Source organism: Rousettus aegyptiacus, unplaced genomic scaffold (genome assembly GCF_014176215.1).
Source record: "Rousettus aegyptiacus isolate mRouAeg1 unplaced genomic scaffold, mRouAeg1.p scaffold_m13_p_7, whole genome shotgun sequence".
In the NCBI taxonomy this organism is placed as follows: Eukaryota; Metazoa; Chordata; class Mammalia; order Chiroptera; family Pteropodidae; genus Rousettus; species Rousettus aegyptiacus.
In genome coordinates this window covers 1188555-1206334 of record NW_023416310.1, presented here as the reverse complement: position 1 = coordinate 1206334, position 17780 = coordinate 1188555, and the positions used below count along the sequence as shown (strand labels likewise).

Genomic DNA, 17780 nt, shown 5'->3' with positions numbered 1-17780 from the left:
AACAGCTGGCGGTTTTATTTATAGTTTGGACAAAGGTGAGAGCAATCCTGAGCAGTAATTACATAAAGGGCGCTGTGGCTACACTAGAAGTAACAGGACATCACCTCCGCAGAAGGAACCCCCAGAAACGCCCCCCCCCCCCCACGCAGCGCTGTCCGAGGCTCAGAAAGGACGGGCCGCACGAAGGCGCCTCCGGCCGACCGTGGGGACGAGCCGGGATCCGCGGGGACGAGCCGGGATCCACGCCACGGGGACGAGCCGGGGACCCGGCGCCGCCACACGCGGCCGCCGGCGGCCGGGCTCACACGTGCTCCTTGTCGAACTCGCACATGAAGTGCATGGTGATGTGGCAGTCCACGTCGTTCCAGCCGCCGGAGGCCACCATCTCCACGCAGTCCTCCTCGTCGTAGGCGTTGTTGGGCTCGCCGCTGCGCCACTTGTGGAAGGTCTGCATGGGCGAGCGGTCGGAGTAGACGAAGCTGCCCTCGCGCTCCAGGTCGTTGATGCCGATGAAGACGCGGGCCAGGCCGGCCTGCGCGATGTAGGCGGCCATCAGGCCGTTGGCGGCCTCGTCCTTGGGCATGCTCAGCGTGCCGCCGCGGCGCTGGCACGCCAGCTGCGCGTCCGCGTAGCGCCTCTCCTCCTTGACCAGCAGGTACAGCTTGTGCTCCGTCTCCCGCACGCCGGCGACAGCTGCGGGGGCGGGGCGGTGCTGGACAGTGAGCGCTCGCCCGGCGCCGCCGGGGTGGGCACTAGACACGGTGCCGGCAGCACTTGGAGCCCAGGCGGAGTGGGGTACACAGGGTGGGGGCAGTGCGGGGGGCGGTGCGCGGGGCGGAGCCCGGGGTGATGGGGCGGAGCCTGGGGTGATGGGGCGGGGCGCGGGGCGGAGCCGGGGTGGGCGGGGCGCAGGATGGGGGCGGGGCGGGGCTCGCACTGGGAAGGACCTACCACTTTTTATGAATTTCAGCTCGTTGGTCAGCTGGGTGACCTGGTTATCCATCTCGCCGATGGCCTTCCTCAGCTGGCTGCACTCACACGGGACACCTGCCGAGGCCGGGTCGGTCACATCACGGAGGCTGATCCAGGGGTCAGGCCCAGAGAGAAGGACCCCCCGCCCCAACCCCCGCCCAGGAACCAGCGTGATTCTACGGCCCACGCGGGCCTCGAGGCCGTGCCAGGGATGGTGGACTGCGTCCTAAGGGCAAGGATGGGCAGGGTCGGGTTCGTGCCCTAAAGCAGCGCTCTGGGCGGCGTGGGCAGGGAGACGCGGAGGCGCAGGGACAGCGAGCACTCCGGGAGGACGGCCGGCGATGACGGACGGCAGGGGACAGCGACCGTGACGGGGAGGACTGCGTGGCGTGGCTCGGGGCAGGGACGGCAGTCAGGGAGAAGACATTTGAGGAAAGGTGGTGGCAGGACCCAGAGCCATGGCGACTGTGTGATTACGGGGGGACCTGGGGGAGCTGGGCAGCCCCCGGGCCCTGCGTGACTGACGCCCCGCGTGACCGGCGCGGCAGGAGGTGGCGCCACTGTCGAGCTGGGCGGGGAAGACCAACGCGCCGCGTGGGAGGCGCCTGAGCCACCCGCGTGGAGCACCGCAGGGGCCGCGGGCCGCGGTGTGGCCTGGGGCATCGCCGGCCTGTTCCCCGGTGCGAGGGGCTGTCGTGGGGTGCAGGCCGCAGGGATGCCTCGACGAGGGAAACGTCAGAACGCGCAGACGGGAGTTGGTGGGCGGGGGAAGGGGCGACCCCGAGAGGCGGCGGGAGCGAGGGCAGCGCGCTCGGGACACCGGACTGCGCCGGACTGCGCAGCGCCGGGAGCGCACGCCGTCGGCCGGCGGGCCGCGGTCGGAGGGCCGAGCATGCAGGGAACGCAAGGTCGCGACCCCCGGCGAGCGCGTGACCGACGGGGTCACGTCAGCACACGCACCGCGTTTGCCGGCCTCGTGCCGCTTTATTTCACGAGTTATATTTTCCAAAAGTGCAATTTTTAAATACATGTTTAAAAATCCTCGGACCCTTGATGCCATACCAGGTTCTCCATTAGGGCCAGGGGGTCCTATGTCGCCAGAATCTCCTTTTTCACCTGAAAAAGAAAAGCGAGGGTAAAGTTGCCAGCAGAACACGTTTCACGCGTTCATAGGTGTCGAGGCTGACAACGTCGTTTCTCCACGGGGAACCCGGGGTGTCTCCCGGACCCGCAGGAGTGACTGAATACCCGTCCCCACTTAGGTGTCCGAGATCCGTGCGTGTGACGCGGAACACAGACGTCACGGGACCGTGAGGGGCACTGGACAGAAAACCCCGACGTGTCAGGGAACAGCCTGCAGATGCCACGGATGAGCCGCTGGCGCCGGGAGTGAGGAGCAGCCAGTCCTGGGGCCGTCCCCCCTGTACGTCTCATCACGGCGGGACGCCCGGACAGGGCATGTGGCCGTAGAGCCCGTGGACTGCAGGCAGGATGTCACCCAAATGGAGAAGGCTCCAGGGCCCCACCTGACCCACGCGAGCAGCAACACTGCGTCGCAGGAGGGCAGAGCCCCGCTGACCTGGGCTCCGGCCCCTGGCCGCCGGGTCCCTCCACTGCCGTCAGCTTTGGGGGGCGGAGCAAAACCACAGCCACGAGGCTTTGCAGCTGCTGCGCACGGATGTTCCCAAAACTCGGCATCTCTGCCAGCGTGGACCGGCGAGGGGCAGCGACCTCGCCTCACGGGTTCACGTGCCATTTGCCTGGGAAACGGACAGACCCGGCGGTCTCCGCCCACCCGACCCCTCTGTGGCCTTTCATCAGCGTCAGGGGCTTGGGAGTCCTGCGGCCAGCGGGACCAGGTTGCGGGGCTTGGGGGTGAAGCACATCGCGCAGGCTCAGCCCCATGATGGCATGGGCGAGGAACAAACCGGGGCTGAGAAGGCGCTTGCTGACTGCGCCCCAGTGCGGGGAGGAGGCTGCGAGGTTTGGAGCCGACCCTGACCTGCCCCGGGCCCCGGTCCTCACTCTGCCGTCCACGGCAGGGCTGTGCAGGTCACATGAGGTGGTGAGGTGGACGCAATTCAGACGGGCAGGCGTCCGAGGTGGACGGTGTCTCCAGGCACGGCCCCCGCCCTGCCCGTGATTACGCTGCTGAACGAGGTGCCGGCTGAGCATCGCCCACCAGCTCGCCCCTCCCGGCCGGGGCCGCAGGTCTGTGGGAGGGGGGGACTCAGCTGCTCTGGCCAGGCCAGCAGGGACCGCTGACCACTCCCAGAACGCAAGTGTGGGACAGAACCTATCACAAATAAATTAACGCACAAAGGCAACCGTGACCACCAGCCAAGGCCAGCCAGCCTGGCTCGCGGAGCGCCGGGCACGAGAGCCCGTGAGGGGGCGCGAGGCAGGAGACGTCGGAAGTACCTTTGGAACCAATGGGGCCGATTTTCCCGTGGCGACCCACACCGCCTTTCTGTCCTTTGTCACCCATGTCTCCTGTAGAAAACAAGGTCAGAGTTGGGTGACGCACGGGTGATGCAGTCTCCCTCCCGTCAGCATCTCTCACGCGCGCGTGCACACGCACACACACACGTGCACACGCGCACACACACGTGCAAACACACACGTGCACGCATGTGCACACGCACACACGCGCACGCGCACGAGACCACAAAACCGCTCTCAGTGCCTTCCCGGCCATGTGCGTGGCTGACCCCAGCAGGGTCTCCACAGGTTACCTGTCGCTGTACCTGCCTGAGGGGCACGCCCGCCCCCAGAAGCCAGAGCCGGGCCAGGTCCTGAGCAGGTCCCGAGCGCCCCACACTGAGGCCAGTCCACACCTGACTATGGGAGGGGATGGTCTGTCCCCGCCCAGTAGGACCATCCTCCCAGCTCGCTCGCTGCCCCAGGCAGGCCAGGTGACCTAGGCTCCTGTGAACACGAGGAACCGGGCCACCTGTGCCACCTGCGACACCGGGGTGTGTCAGTGGCAGAGCCATTGGGCCCGTGCCCCTGCTTTTGAAGGTGCGCCCTTTGACCTGCAGCCTTCGGATATGAGCTGGAGGAGACGGCGGCAGAGGGCTCTGCATGTGTCACTGCCCGCCCGGGGACAGGGCCAGTGTGTGGCGGAACCCTGCGGGGACCTGTCAGCACCCCACGCTCACGCCCATGCTCCTCGCAGCCGGAGGGCACAGTGAGGGGCTGTCACGCTGTGCCCCTGACAACCCATCTGCCCGCCACGGGACCGAGACGGAGTGGCCGCCCTCACCTGCTCACGCAGCAGACCTCGAGGCCGCTCCTGTGCCCCGGGCGGCCGCCCCTGCCCATCGGCCAGGCAGGACCACAGGCCCCACGCCGAGCCAGCAGAGCCCCTGGAGCAGCCTCCTGTGTCCACGGGGACGGGCGTGTGGCCAGGGAGGGGTCAGGAGGCCGCCAGGCGCCCCACGCCCCTGTCCATGCTCGGTCACACATGCACACACATTATACACATGCACACACATGCACCCCATGCACTCATGCAAACAGACACACACATATCCGACTGGCGGAGTCAAACACACAGACACGAACGCATGCGCGGCACACACGTGGACGTGCGTGGCCTGGCTCCGCCCCCTCCGCACCGGCCGAGGAGCCGCTGGGCAGCTGGGTTTGAACCCAGACTGTCCGAGCAGCCAGGAGCCCCCTTCCGGGCACGGCCCCTGTCTGGTCCCTGTGACAGCCGGGCACAGTGACCCCGACCCCACCCACTGGCATGAGTCGTTGTGTCCCACGAGAACGTCCTGACTCGGGGCGCAGTGAGGAGAAAACGGGAGAGCCACTGAAGCCCCCGCAGCCTGGCCCCCAGCACTCCAAGGTCCTTCGTGGTCACAAGCCCTGAGGCGCCCAGAGGGGAGCAGCTTGCGGGCAGGGACACGTGCCTTCCCCCGCCTCTGAACCCTGCAGCCACCCCCCAGGAAAAGGTAAGTGCCCACGGTGGGAGGGATGCTGGACAGAGCGTGACGGAGCCACACCTGGGGGGCACGGGGAGGCTCGCGCGCCTCACCCAGCATCGCCCCGAGCGGGAAGCGCGGGGTGCAGCGCGAAGCGTGTGCCACACAGCTCTGTCCGGGGCGGAGTGGAGATCTGCTCGCCACTCCACACGGTGACGCGCACAGACAGACGCGCCGGACAGTGGCCGCCGGGGGAGGGGACAGGAAGGTGGCCGTTCCGCGTGAATCGTTTCTGTGCATTTTAATCTCTGGACTATGAGAACAGTTCATTTATTGTTAAAAGTCATTTTTAGGGAATGGCTTTTAAAAATGACTTTTAAAGGGAAAAAATGAGAAAGAAAAATCAGTGCCTGGGGTCGATGAAGGGGTCAGGTGTAAAGAACGGTGACAGAGGCTCTGGGTCTCAAAGGGGACAAAGGCTCACGGGGGTCACAGCTGTCAAACCCAGCGCGATGCATGCGTCGCAGGGAGGTAGAGATCACACTCCAGAAACATTTAAAATCCACACACTGCTTTAAAAACACATGCTCAGTGGCCTTGCTTTGTGTGGTTATAGGAATTTTAAAAACTGGACACGGCTGAACTGCCCGACGCCGCGTGGGCGGGGCGCGCAGTGTGCACGCATGCTCTCGGAGTGGGGCGACACGCACCTCCTCCCCCCGTCTGTCATGACATGGCAGTAAAGGGGGTCTGCCCCGGAGCTGGTACGAGCATGCGCCAAACGCCTCGCGATGCGCGTGGCCGATGGGTCGACCCGCCCTGTAAGCTCGCCCACCCCGCCTCGGCCCCGCACTGACCTGCGGCCCACAGGACCGCGACGGCACCTCCGCAGCGCGTGGGGACCCCCGTGTACCCGCACGCCGAGCCTGGCGCTCACCTTTGCACGCCTGCAGTTGCTTGCACACCCACACCACACACACACTGTCACGAACGACCCCAGTTCGCAGGCGAGGCCGGCAGGAGTCTGCACGCCCACCTGCCCATGCGCCCCTCCCTCCCTCCGAGGCGCCCGCTCAGGGAGCCTCTTTGCACCCTGCACCCAGCCAGGCCCGCCGCCCCTGAGACCCACGCGGGGCTGGGCCCCGGCAGTCCCCCGCTGCTGCGGGAAGGAGCTGGGCGCCCTCCGCGCCCTTGGCACAGCCCCGGGCCCCAGAGGTACCTTTGTCTCCCGTGGGGCCCACTCTCCCAGGCCGTCCTGGTGCACCTTTGTCTCCCTTCTGTCCAGCGTCCCCTGCGGAAGGAGTCACAGGCACTCAGGACCTGTCTGAGCACAGGCCAGTGTGCAGGGCGGGGGGCAGCAGGGGGAGCCCCCCACCCCGCTGCTGCGGAATGCGGCCCTCGGCCAACTGCTCGCGGTGGGGCAGGAATCGGGCCCAGACCGCAGCCCCAGGCTCAGAAGCGCAAAACCCCCGAGAGCATGTGTCACGCTCCTGGCTCCAACAACGCGTTTTAAGGGATGACAGTCAATAATTTTTAAATGGACGGGGTGAGACCTGTAAGAATAACCGCGCCCCGTGGACGTGGCTGTGCAGCTGGACATGGCTGAGCAGCAGGTTCGCTGCACACACGGGCGGGCGGGCGTCGCGGGGCGGGAGCGTCACGGCACCTGGGGGCGGGGCCGAGTCCCTCCATTCCCGGCAAGGACCAGGCCGACGCTCCTGGGGCCGAGCGCAGGCGCGGGGCGCTCACCTGCAGGCCGGGGCTGCGCCCTCACTGGCCTTCCCCGCGGGGCAAAACCTGCGTCCCCCACACTGTCCGCCGGACTGGGACCCCGGTCTGCTCCGCCCCAACCGCCCCCACCGCCATTGGCTCATGTCCAGCCAGGGTACCCCCATCACAGAGGGAGCCCAATGGCCCTGACTGCCCCCCACAACAAGACCCTGGTGCTCCCCACAGAAAAGTGACGCCGCGAGGTGACAGACGTGCTCATAGTGTGACTGCGGCCACCTCCTCACCACGCATCTGAGTCTCCAAACACCACATGCCCCCTCAGGACACACACGACCTTCAGCCGTCCTCAGAGCTCAGCAGAGCCGGAGATGGGAACAGCATGACGCTGGACATCAAGGGCGTCGGGGAACAACTGGCAAAGTGTCCGACAGGCCCGGTGAAGTCCCTGACCGGCCGGCGAAGTCCCCGACCGGCCCGGCGAAGTCCCCGACGGGCCCGGCGAAGTCCCCGACGGGCCCGGTTTGCGCACAGCAAAGTGAAAGCGACCCAAAAAGGCCTTGTCACACAGGGCCGCCCCTCCGAGCAGCAGCCACAGGCCACCGTGGAGCCGGGATGGAGGCGATTCGTGGCCGCCTGGCCGCCCCCGCCTGCCTTCTGCTCTGCCGCCCGGGGCCAGGCTTGCCCCACGCGCCGGCGGCACCCTGGCGTGTCCTGACCCAGGGGCCCCACGTGGGCGGAGCTGGGGCTGCTGGGAGCCCCGCGCCCTGCTCTGTGTGCAGAGCCCCTAGGGATGGTGCGCTCGGGGTCAGCCGTGCCCCGGCTGCCCCAGCAGGCGCCCCGGCCCGTGTGGGGCTCACAGCACTGCACTGCAGGGCTCACTCTCCTGGGAGGCAACACGGACAAACCGAGGAGAGGAAGGTTCTCGGTGTTTGAAAGCATCACAAGCTCTCGGAAGCCAGCCTGGGGCGCGGGCCTCAGAGCCTCGAATGTCCTCATCTGCAAAACGGACCAGATGACGGCCCAGCCTGGTGTCCTGAGGGTCACGTGACAGTGAGTGCCGCGCTAGGAACAAATGTCCGCTGTCTTTACAGCGTCCCCGTGAGCAGCCGAGCTGCACGAATCAGTTTCAGAGCTGCAGAAGCCCTGGCTGCAGAGCGGACACGATGTGTCGTGACCCTTGGATTTTCTGATGGGAAACTGAGGCCCACTGAGGCGGCAGCCCTGCCTGAGGCAGCACGGGGACTCGGACAGGGCGAGGGACTTAGGGCGGGCGCTGTGGGGAGCCGGGCGGCACTCACCTTTCAGGCCGGGGACGAGGATCTGCACGGAGCAGGCGTCGTCCACTGTCTGCTGAGGGTCCCCAGACCAGGCCGGCAGCAGCAGGGCCAGGCTGATCAGGGCCAGAGCCCTCCACATCGTGAGTGCTGGCAGGACGCCGACTCCTGAGGAAGGGAGGGATAAACAGTGACGGGGTCCCCCCCCCGGGGACAGGAGTGACACTGTGCAGGCCGCCCCCGCGGGGCCAGGGGGCCTGGGAGCCGGGAGGAGCTGCTCCCGTTGTTTCGGCCTCTCCTCCCCCCGCCCCGTCCCCCTAATCTCTCTCACTGACTCACTCACGTGCTGACTTAAACCTCCACCAAGCGGTCCCCGTGGCCCTGCGGACAGCGATGGCCGCCCTGTGAGGTGCTACCCCGAGTCTCTTCTCCTCGCTTTTTATAACAAACGTTTCTCACAAGACTTGTTACAGTTACATGAAGCCATGAAGCCCACCCGGCCTCACGAGCCAGGCCCTGCCAAGTGCCGACCCCTGGGGCCCACCCCCACGTGGTCCTTGGCCCCGTGCGGCCGCCTCCCACGGGAGCAGCGGTTCTGGTCATAGCAGAGAAGCCCCAGCACCGGACCCCCGTCAACCACAACATTCTCATCCCCAGGGGCCTCCAACCCCGTCGGGGGAGGCGGGGCATTCGATCGGAATGTAGTAGGAATACGGAAATAGAATGAAGGAGACAGTGAAAAAAGGGCCGAACATGCGGTTCCAGTTTCATTAAAGATCTATGCGGGGCCTGGCACCTCGGGACGCTGCCCCTCCCTGCGGACAAGCACCGCCCTGACGCCCTGGCAGAGGGACCCGCCCCGCCCACCGCTGCGCTTCCCGGAGTGCCAGGGCCCTTCCCCGGAGGCCCCGCTCAGCAGTCCACCCCGCGGCACACATACATTTCTCTCATCTTTTCACCAAGACCCAAAACTAAGGAGGGGACTTTCCCTATTATCTTCCCCTAACTTTATTTTATGCAAATCATCCGTGTCCTCTTACTCGGCATATAGATTTTTCAAAATCGTACAGAATCGCACAGCCGTGACAGCTCAGACGACGTTCTGCCTGCCACCCGGCAACGCGTCCCCATCGAACGAAAATGATAATGCGCATGCGACAGCCTCAACGTCCACCTTTACATTCAGCAGCCGCACCTCGCTCCAGCCCAGCAGGACGGCCGGCTCGGCCCGCCAGGCATCACGCGGGAGGGGCCTGTGACACTTCTGTCTTGCCCAAACTGGGGACGAGGTGACTCCCGCTCTGCATACGGCAGGGGCAGACGTCCCCACAGCTGGGGTCCCCAGCACTGAGCCCGCCACAGCTCCTGGGCTCCGGGGGCAGAATCTGGCCGCTGTCCACATGGCCTCACCAGCAGGTGGGCAGCAGGCGACCTGAGCCCTGCACTGGCCGCTCGGGGACAAGTCGCTGGCCGCACAGCCATGCTTTGCACTGGGCTGGGGATCAGGGAAGAAACCAGTCACCTCTCGGAATGAACCCAGGGCCTGACTCGCTCACCTACGACGGACAGATCCAGGTCCCGTCACCGACCTGCTCCAGAGCTCTAGACTGACGGGACCGCGGGTGCCGGTGCCCGGCTGCGCCAACGCACACGGCCCCAGCCCGGGCTGAGAACCGGTCTCCACTGCCCCCCACCCTGCCCCGACACCACCCGCCGTAAGGACGTCACCTCCCACCCTCGCGTCTGCCCGCCGCTCCACCCCACCCTGCGGAGCGCCCCCTACCTGAGCCGCACGCCTGGCCAAGGAGCGTGCTGACCGCTGGGGCCGGGGCCGGGAGGACACTGAGCCCGGGAGCCTCGCGGCCACTATTTACAGGCCGCCGGCCGCGGCCCCACACGCCAGGCGCCGCGGCGTTATCAGCAGCGCTTCCTGCCAGGGCGCGGGGAGCGTGGGAAGCCCGCGGCCCCCGCCCCTGCACCCCAGCCCGCCTGTTAGGCCTCTCCTGTTCCTCTCCTGTTCTCGCTGCCTGTTTTTGGAAAAGCAAGCATGGGTGTTTGGGGGATTCAGGAAAGTCTCCGGAACGGGGGTCAAAATCGCCGGTGCCACTCCCCGTCCAGCCCTAACCTAAGGCGAGGCCCCAAACCCGCTCTGCACGATGAGGTTTCCTTAAAGACAAGACATGCCCCCACCCGCCCTGTGCTGGGCTGGGTGGGTCTGGCTTATATCATGGGGGCGGGGGGGGGCTTCTTTAATGAAAAGATACATCTAAAATCATGATCACAAAAAGTGAGGTTCAAAGGTGAATAGTTATTCAAACTGAGAAGTCAGAACTACACACATGAAAACTCACAAGCTCTACACACATCAGAAGATCCACGAAAAAGAATGGAATCTTTATTAAAACCTCCTGGCTGTGAATAAATTTGACAACTTAGACAAAATGGACCACTTTCTGAAAAAAAGCAAACCACCACAATGGGCCCACCATGAAATACAGAATGTAATAGGCTGTGACAATAAAGGGAATGGATGAGTGCTTTAGGAGCTCCCCAAAACAAAGTCTCCAGGCCAGACGGTTTCACAGGAGAATCGAACCAAACGACAAAGGAAAACGAAGGCCGACTGCACACGCGTCGTGCAGAAAACGGAGCGAGGGGCCCTCGCCAGTCCACCTCGCGAAGCTGGTCGTACCCGGAAACCAAAACCGGAGACGAAGGAAACCCACGCGCGAGGTCCCTTAACCCCGTGGACACAGATCGAAATCCTTTGACGAAACATGAGCAGCTAGCGGGGAATTTCAGGGTGCAAATCTGCGTCGATATTCAAGAATCGACCAACGTGAACAAGTCCGGCAGAGAAATCACACGATCACGCCAGTCGGTGCAGAAGGGCATCAAGCAAAACGCTATATCCTCTCAGGACGCAAACCCTCAGAAAAATAGGAAAATGGGGCACTTCTCCAACTTGCTCGGGGGCGTCTGTTTCTTAAGAACCTGTTGCAGCCGCTGTGAAAAAAGGCATGAAAGAGCCTCAGAGGATGAGCAGCAGAGCCGCCGCGTGCCCTGGCCACGCCGCCTCTGGGAATACGTCCCAGGAAGCGAGGACGCCCACTCAGAAAGGTCTCTGCACCCCGCGCTCATGGCAGCCTTAGTTACAGTGGCCAAGAGAGGGAAACAGCGTAAGTGCCCCTCGGTGGGAGAACGGAGTAAGGCGCACACGCACACGCATGCACACGTGGGCACACGCACACGCACACGTGCACACACACACGCATGCACACGCACGCACATAGGAATATCAGCCACAGAAAATGAAGCGATCCTACCACTTCTGACAGCATGGGGGACCTTGAGGGCACTCTGCTAAGTGACATGAGCCAGACAAAGACAAATACTGTACCATCTCACTCAATGTAGAATATGAACACAAACAAACCAAACCAAAACTCATGAAGAGACCAGACCGGCGGCTCCCGGAGGCGAGGGGTTGGGGAGGGGGACTTGGAGCCGGGGCCACGAGCTGAGTGCCGGAGCGTGACACTCAGGAGCGTGACACTCGGCGCGGCCACTGCCGCTCGCCCTGCCCCACGACCGGAGCGAATGCCCAGCGCCCTCGGCCAGCGGGGCCCCTCCGCCTCCTTCCCACTGCGTGCACGTGGGGTGCGCGCGAGGAGGTGGGTGTCGGCAGGACCCGCTGCGGCCGCCGCTTCACGATACACGCAGCGCGTCCTGCTGTGGGCCCCCCACTTCCGCAGTGATGTATGTCGAGCATCTCAATAAAAACGGGGGGGGGGTGCTCTGCAAACGCTGTGCTGTGCTGAAGGTCCCCCCGTCCCTGAGGACCGGGGCAGGGCCAGGACGCCTGCCCTTAACACTATTCAACACTGCGCTGGAAGCTCCAGCCACGCCCAGGGCACGGGAAGGCAGCCAGAGGCACACAGGTCGCCAAGGAGAAAGAACAGTCCCTTGTCACTGCCGACGACACGACCGACTATGCTCAAGGAGCCTACAGAAAGCTCCCTGGACCGTCAGGTGAGCTCAGCGAGGCCTCGGCGTACGAGACAGATACAAGCAAAACATGGGCCGTGTTCCCGTGAGCCAGCAACGAGCATGCAGACGCTGAAGTTAAAAGCAGGATCGTTTGCCGTCGCCCAAATAAATGCGATGCTTCTGTGGAACTCCACCGAGACAGTGCGGAACCGAGATGCTGCCGCGGAGAGGCACAGGTCTAGGCGAGGTGGGAGACATGCGCGCCACGTGCCTGGGCCGGGAAGGACGCTGGTCCCCAAGTCACCTGCCGGCGCTGCGCGACTCCTCTCAGAATCCCCGCGAATCCCCGCGAGAGCCCGTGCAGAGAGAGACAAGGCTGCTTGACCATTTGTATAGAAAGACAGAACCGGAAGAGCTAAAACACTTCTGAAAAAGCCCAAGATGGGAGGAGGAGTCGTCTGCCTCATTTCTAGCCTTGCCGCACAGCGGAGCGGAGCGGAGAACCCATGTGAACGTGCCCGGCTTACCTTTGAATGGTTTGCGCACGTGTGAGATAAGACACGTAACACAGAACTTACGGCTTAATTGTGTTTAAGCACATAGGTCGGTGGCATAAAGTGTTTTCACGGCGTTGCGCGGCCATCGCTGCCATCTCCCAGGACTACCCCTCCGTCCCCACCGGGGGCGCCCCCCAACCCCGCCCCGGTCCCTCGACCCTCTGTCTCTCGGCTTGGCGCTGTCCTGGTTTCTCGCGTAAATAGGAGCCTGCGGTATGCGTCTTGTTGAGTCTGGTTAGTTCGCCCAGCACGGCGTCCTCGGCACCCGTCCACGCCTAGCACGCGCCAGACCAACTCCCCTCCTCCTCAGGGCTGAGGGGACGCCGCGAGGCCCCGGCCGTCCAGCCCTTCCCGGCACCCCCGGCATGTGGGCGGCACCCGGGCTGTGTGGCACCCGCGCTGCACACGGCTCCAGCTGCGCCGCGCCCTCGGGCCCTCCTTTTCCTGCTGGTTTTCGATAGCGAGGTGCTCCAGGTGGGCCTCGCCGCCCTTTGATTTGCATTTCCCTCATGATCACGGTGCCTTTCCCTGCGCTTACTGGCCCGCACCCTACTGATGTTTCGGGGAGCGCAAACTGAATCCAGTGTGGGGGGTGGGGGGGGCTGGCTTTTCAGCAAACGGTGCTGGAGCCGCTGGACACCCGGAGGCAACAAGGTGAACCTCGATCTACGTCTCCCCCGTACACGAATATTAACTCGAAACAGCTCACGGGCTTAAGTGTCAACCAAACGAGAACCCCCTGGGGTCTTCCCAGGCGCCGGTGGCACCAGCAGCGGATCCCCCCGGCTGCGGACCTCGCTCAGCTGCGGACCCCCACTCGGCTGTGGACCCCCACTCGGCTGTGGACCCCCCCAGCTGCGGACCCCCCCAGCTGCGGACCCCCACTCGGCTGCGGACCCCCACTCGGCTGCGGACCCCCCCAGCTGCGGACCCCCCCAGCTGCGGACCCCCACTCGGCTGCGGACCCCCACTCGGCTGCGGACCCCCCCAGCTGCGGACCCCCCCAGCTGCGGACCCCCACTCGGCTGCGGACCCCCACTCGGCTGCGGACCCCGACTCGGCTGCAGACCCCCACACGGCTGCGGACCCGCCCCCCGGCTGCGGATCCCCCCCCCCACCGGCTGCGGACCCCCACTCGGCTGCGGACCCCCCCCCGGCTGCGGACCCCCCCCCGGCTGCGGACCCCCACTCGGCTGCGGACCCCCACTCGGCTGCGGACCCCGACTCGGCTGCAGACCCCCACACGGCTGCGGACCCGCCCCCCGGCTGCGGACCCCCCCCAGCTGCGGACCCCCACTCGGCTGCGGACCCCCACTCGGCTGCGGACCTCCCCAGCTGCGGACCCCCCCAGCTGCAGACCCCCGCTCGGCTGCGGACCCCCACGCGGCGGCAGGAAGGAACCAGCAGCGACCAGACGAGGCCGCAGAGACCCGCGTGGAGCGCGCCGAGGCCAGGCGGGCCCCCACCAGGGGCCTCGCTCATCCGGGAAGGGCACCGCCGCACAGCGCTCACAGGCCCCTTAGTGGCCGGGGCTGGGGACAGGCGGGCGGAGGGAGCGGGCGTGGCTGAGACCCAGGGGCCTCAGGGGAGACGCGGTCCCGGGCAGGGCGGGCCGCACCCCGCGGGGCAGTGGCGAGCCTCGCGCCATGCTCCCCTGGGGAAGCTGGGGCACGCCCTGTCACGGCTCACGACCGCACGTGAGCCCCCAGTGAGCTCAAAGTACTGTAATGTTGGGGGCTCCCTGGCGGTCCCTCACATTTCTTTCCTGTGGGGTATTTGGGTGCATGTCCCTTCACGGCCTCCTCCCGTGAAAATTATTTTCTGTGGAAAGAAGAGAGCCGAGCAGCTCCCCTAGGCTGGAGCTGTGAACTCATTAGCTTTAAGAAGGTTTCTTCCGGCTTCGGAAGCTGTCGCCCGTGAGTCGCGAACGTTTTGAGGGTGACGGCCATCTGTCAGACTCGCAGGTGAGGTATTCGATGCCAGGCCTTTCGCGTGTGCGTGTTTTGTGTGATCGTCTGCCTCTGTGCGGCGACCTTCGTCCCATCGGGAACCAACGACCCCTTTGCACACAGGAACCGCTGTGAACCTCTTCGCCAACCCGGCTCCAAGATAACACGACCCGACCACCCCAGCCGTGCCCACTCCCCGCTCGGCGACACCTGGCAACGCCCAGGGGACATTAAGTGTCCCACGAGGCAGAGGGCTCTGGTTCTGGGGCGGGGCAGGGACGCCGCCCGCCGACCCTTTACCCAGACGCCAGGGGCGCTGAGCTGGGAGGCCCGTCGCCAATCGAGACGCCCAAGGCTCCTCCGGCACCCCAAGGGGACTGAGACTGCAGCCTCAGCCGGCAGCGCTGACACGTAGAGGCACAGGAGGCGGGGACCGAACGTGCTCCGCGCCCGGCTGTCGGCGGGCACCGCCCCGTGTCCGCTCACGTGGTCCTCAGGGCCACCCCTGTGCGCGAGGCACAGGACTGTCAGAGCGCAAGGTCTGGGCCCCGAGACCGCAGCGAGTCCGCCGCGCCAGCCCCGTGCCCTCCCGTCCACCAAAGCCCTGCGTGCCGGACTGCTGGGGTCAGTGCAGGTCCCAAGGCCACAGCCCCCGCCCCCACGGCCCCCCCTCTCCTGCCTCACTGCTGTGGCCTGTTTACCTTCGGTTTGTGTCCTGAAAATTAGGGGGTTTTATTTAACTGTCAATAATTGGAGAATTACTCTGAGTCACCAAACTAAGTGATTGTACGCTGACTTGCCAGTTTCAACAGACGGCGAGTTAGAGCCGTTCCGGATTATGGCGTCTGCCGGCACCCTGCAGCGAGCACGGAGCAGCGCGAGCGGCCCTGGGCGCCCCCCAGGCGCCCCCCTTTCGGGCCTGCCGCGTCCTTTCCTCCCTCTCCCTCCTCCAGCTTCTTTTCGAAGGCACTGCCGTCCGGCCTTTCCCCTCATGCCCTCTGACCCTGACAGCCCGGCCACTTCCCGGGGCGGAGGGAAGCTGGCAGGGCTCCCGGCCACTGTTTACATTCTCAGACGCACCGGGCAGTGTGGGTCCAAGCGCCGGCCAAGCCCCACGTCCAGGGGGTGGGGGATGTTCGCTGCAGGCCGCATGGCTGTGAAGCCGTACCACTGGGGCATTACCCATAAGGACATTCACCACGGCCACCGTCCTCCTCAGGGCTGAAGGCCCCGCTGTTCCTGAGGCCCTGTCAGCGTGAGGGCACCCTGGCCCCCTTCCCAGCCGTGTGGACTTGCCGCCCACGCTCCCGCCCAGCCCGGCCACTCGGGGACAGGTGCCGCCATAGCAGAGGGTCTGGGGGTCACGGCGCTGAGAGCCGGGTCCGGCTTTCACTCGGGTTCGGCAGCGAGGCGGGTGCTGGGACACGGCCGGGGTGACAGTGTGTCTGACGACACCGGATAACGCGGCCCACGGGGACCCGTCCCCCGGGGCTGCTGCTCCAGCAGCTGGGCGGTGGGTCCCATGCATTTTCATCTCTAACACGTTTCTCAAACAACAGACACTGCTGCCGCGGGTCTGGGGACCACGCTGAGAGCCACTGCCAGCCTCGGGGCTGCCGGAGGGCCTTGCCAACACAGTGGAGCCCGCCCTGGCGCTCGGCGCACACTGTTGAGTTAGGTGGCAGCCCTGTTCCCGTCTGTCCGAGACAGCATCCTGCTCCTAGCGCAAAAACTGAAGTCAACACATTAGCCCCGGCTGGGGGGAGGGAGGGAGGCCTGTTCCCGTAGCGCCATGCCCGTCTGTGGCCGCCCTGGAGTCGTGAGTGACAACCGCAGTCACAAGATCACACCCGTCAACCGGCCAAGGCGACTGCCTGGTGAGGTTGCCTCTCACAGCGGGAAAGTCAGGCAGAAACACAAGGGCAGCGGCAAATGCTGGCCACGTCGCCAAGGGCCCCTGCGTGTGTGTGTGTGGGGGGGGGGGGGCGGGTCCTCGGTCTCTTCACAGTCCCTCCCAAGAACTTCCCCAGAAGAGCCTGACCACGTGCGGGGCTCCGTGAGTCAGACACGGAGTGTGCAAGCCACAAGGACTCTTCCTAGGGCACACTTGTCCCTCGCGAGGTGTTAAGCCATCTGAACTGATTGCTTTTTCATTACTTCAGGTCACCCACTTAGAAACGGAGTCTCTGATCAGCTCATCCGGACTCAGCCTTCACTTCAGCAAAACCCTCAGGTCCCGGGGGAGGCAGCTCACCTAAGGCCACCACTGCCAGCCGCTTGCTGCCCGGGCACCGGGGTGACCTCCCCACACGGCCTGGGCCCGACGCTGACCCACCACGGTGCGCGATGCTCTAAGACCCTGCCCGAACATCTCGGGTTCTCCGGACTGCAAAGGGCACACGAGCGCGGCCGTGAGGGACGCTGGCAGGGCGAGCCCCACACACGGCCGTGCTGGCTCCAAGGCCGGAACCTGGGGAGCGGTCCACCCCACCCTCAAGGGGACAGCCAGGCAGTTCCAGGCAGACTGCGACTCGCGTAGTGACGCGGCGAACTCATCTAAACTGCAGAGCGCGAGTCTGGTGTCATCTGTATAGAATTTTGAGTAAATATATTAAGTGCCTAAGAGGCGGACTCAAACTTCAAGATAACTGGTCACCCGCTGCCGCTGCGCACAGTGAGGACAAGTCGCCTCCTCTGGGCATAACTGGGCCCTCTGGCAACTGAAATGTTTTCACTAGGTTGTAGTCCCATGGTGCTATTGTTAGGTGTCAGGTCTAACCTCCTTGAGATCTCACGTGACGCATCTAAGTCCCTCGGAACGCTGCGACCTGGCTCCTTCCCGGTTCCTCACTGGCAGCTGAGCCCAGGCCCGGCCCGGCCCGCTGACCACCTCACTGAACCCCTCTGGCTTAGCAGCCCCTGCAAGTCACCTGGTGCAGGCTGAAGTGAGGGGGGCTGCCCTCTCCCCAAGTCCTCAGGAGCCCTGGGACCCCCATGGTCATGCTGCTCCAGGGCCCCAACTTCAGCGGTCACCTCGCCCAGCCTTCACTTCAGGTGGGAAACTACGGAACTGAGCTTACCTGCCCTAGCTGACGCACCACCTGGAGCCATTAGGATCTGCCTACACTCTGACACTTGACTTTCCCAAGACCGTTTAGGATCTAACGCGGATTTTACAAACTAGAATTCATGATTCTGGGGGCAGGGAAAGGGGGTAGTTTAATGGACAGTTTCTGTTAAGATGGAAGGTTCTGGAGACCTGGCTCACAGCGTCAGCAGACCTAAGGCCACCAAACAGGATGCTTCGAAACGCCTAGGAACAGGATGCTTCGAAACGTCTAGGACAGGAAAGTGTGTGTACAGTGAGGTTAACTGCAA

At 64.8% G+C, this 17780-nt stretch overlaps 1 protein-coding gene across 4 annotated transcripts; it reads right to left on the bottom strand.

Moving 5' to 3' along the window:
- On the bottom strand, nucleotides 1-14606 carry COLEC11 (collectin subfamily member 11). 4 transcript variants are annotated; one of them, XM_016155818.2, is made up of 7 exons: nucleotides 14383-14606; nucleotides 7931-8074; nucleotides 6121-6192; nucleotides 3394-3465; nucleotides 2035-2088; nucleotides 952-1047; nucleotides 1-693 (listed from the first exon to the last, which is right to left on the bottom strand). In XM_016155818.2, the coding sequence occupies exons 1-7, from the start codon at nucleotides 14495-14497 to the stop codon at nucleotides 302-304; spliced, it is 945 nt and encodes a 314-aa protein (XP_016011304.1). In that variant the 5' UTR covers nucleotides 14498-14606; the 3' UTR covers nucleotides 1-301. The 4 variants fall into 4 exon arrangements, with proteins under 4 accessions (XP_016011304.1, XP_016011305.1, XP_016011307.1 ...); XM_016155819.2 differs by lacking the exon at nucleotides 14383-14606 and adding an exon at nucleotides 9690-9760; XM_016155821.2 differs by lacking the exons at nucleotides 7931-8074; nucleotides 14383-14606 and having other exon boundaries at nucleotides 6166-6170.
- Between the last annotated feature and the right edge of the window lie 3174 nt (nucleotides 14607-17780).

Bases quoted from the DNA above. Each gene is read 5' to 3' on its own strand.
- COLEC11 (XM_016155818.2), bottom strand. From the start codon at position 14,497: ATGGGACGAAGGTCGCCGCACAGAGGCAGACGATCACACAAAACACGC. The intron at 8,075-14,382 runs GTTCGCGACTCA...TCCCTTCCTCAG, and splicing joins ATGGCCGTCACCCTCAAAAC to GAGTCGGCGTCCTGCCAGCA. The intron at 2,089-3,393 runs GTACTTCCGACG...TTTCTTTTTCAG, and splicing joins CGGCCCCATTGGTTCCAAAG to GTGAAAAAGGAGATTCTGGC.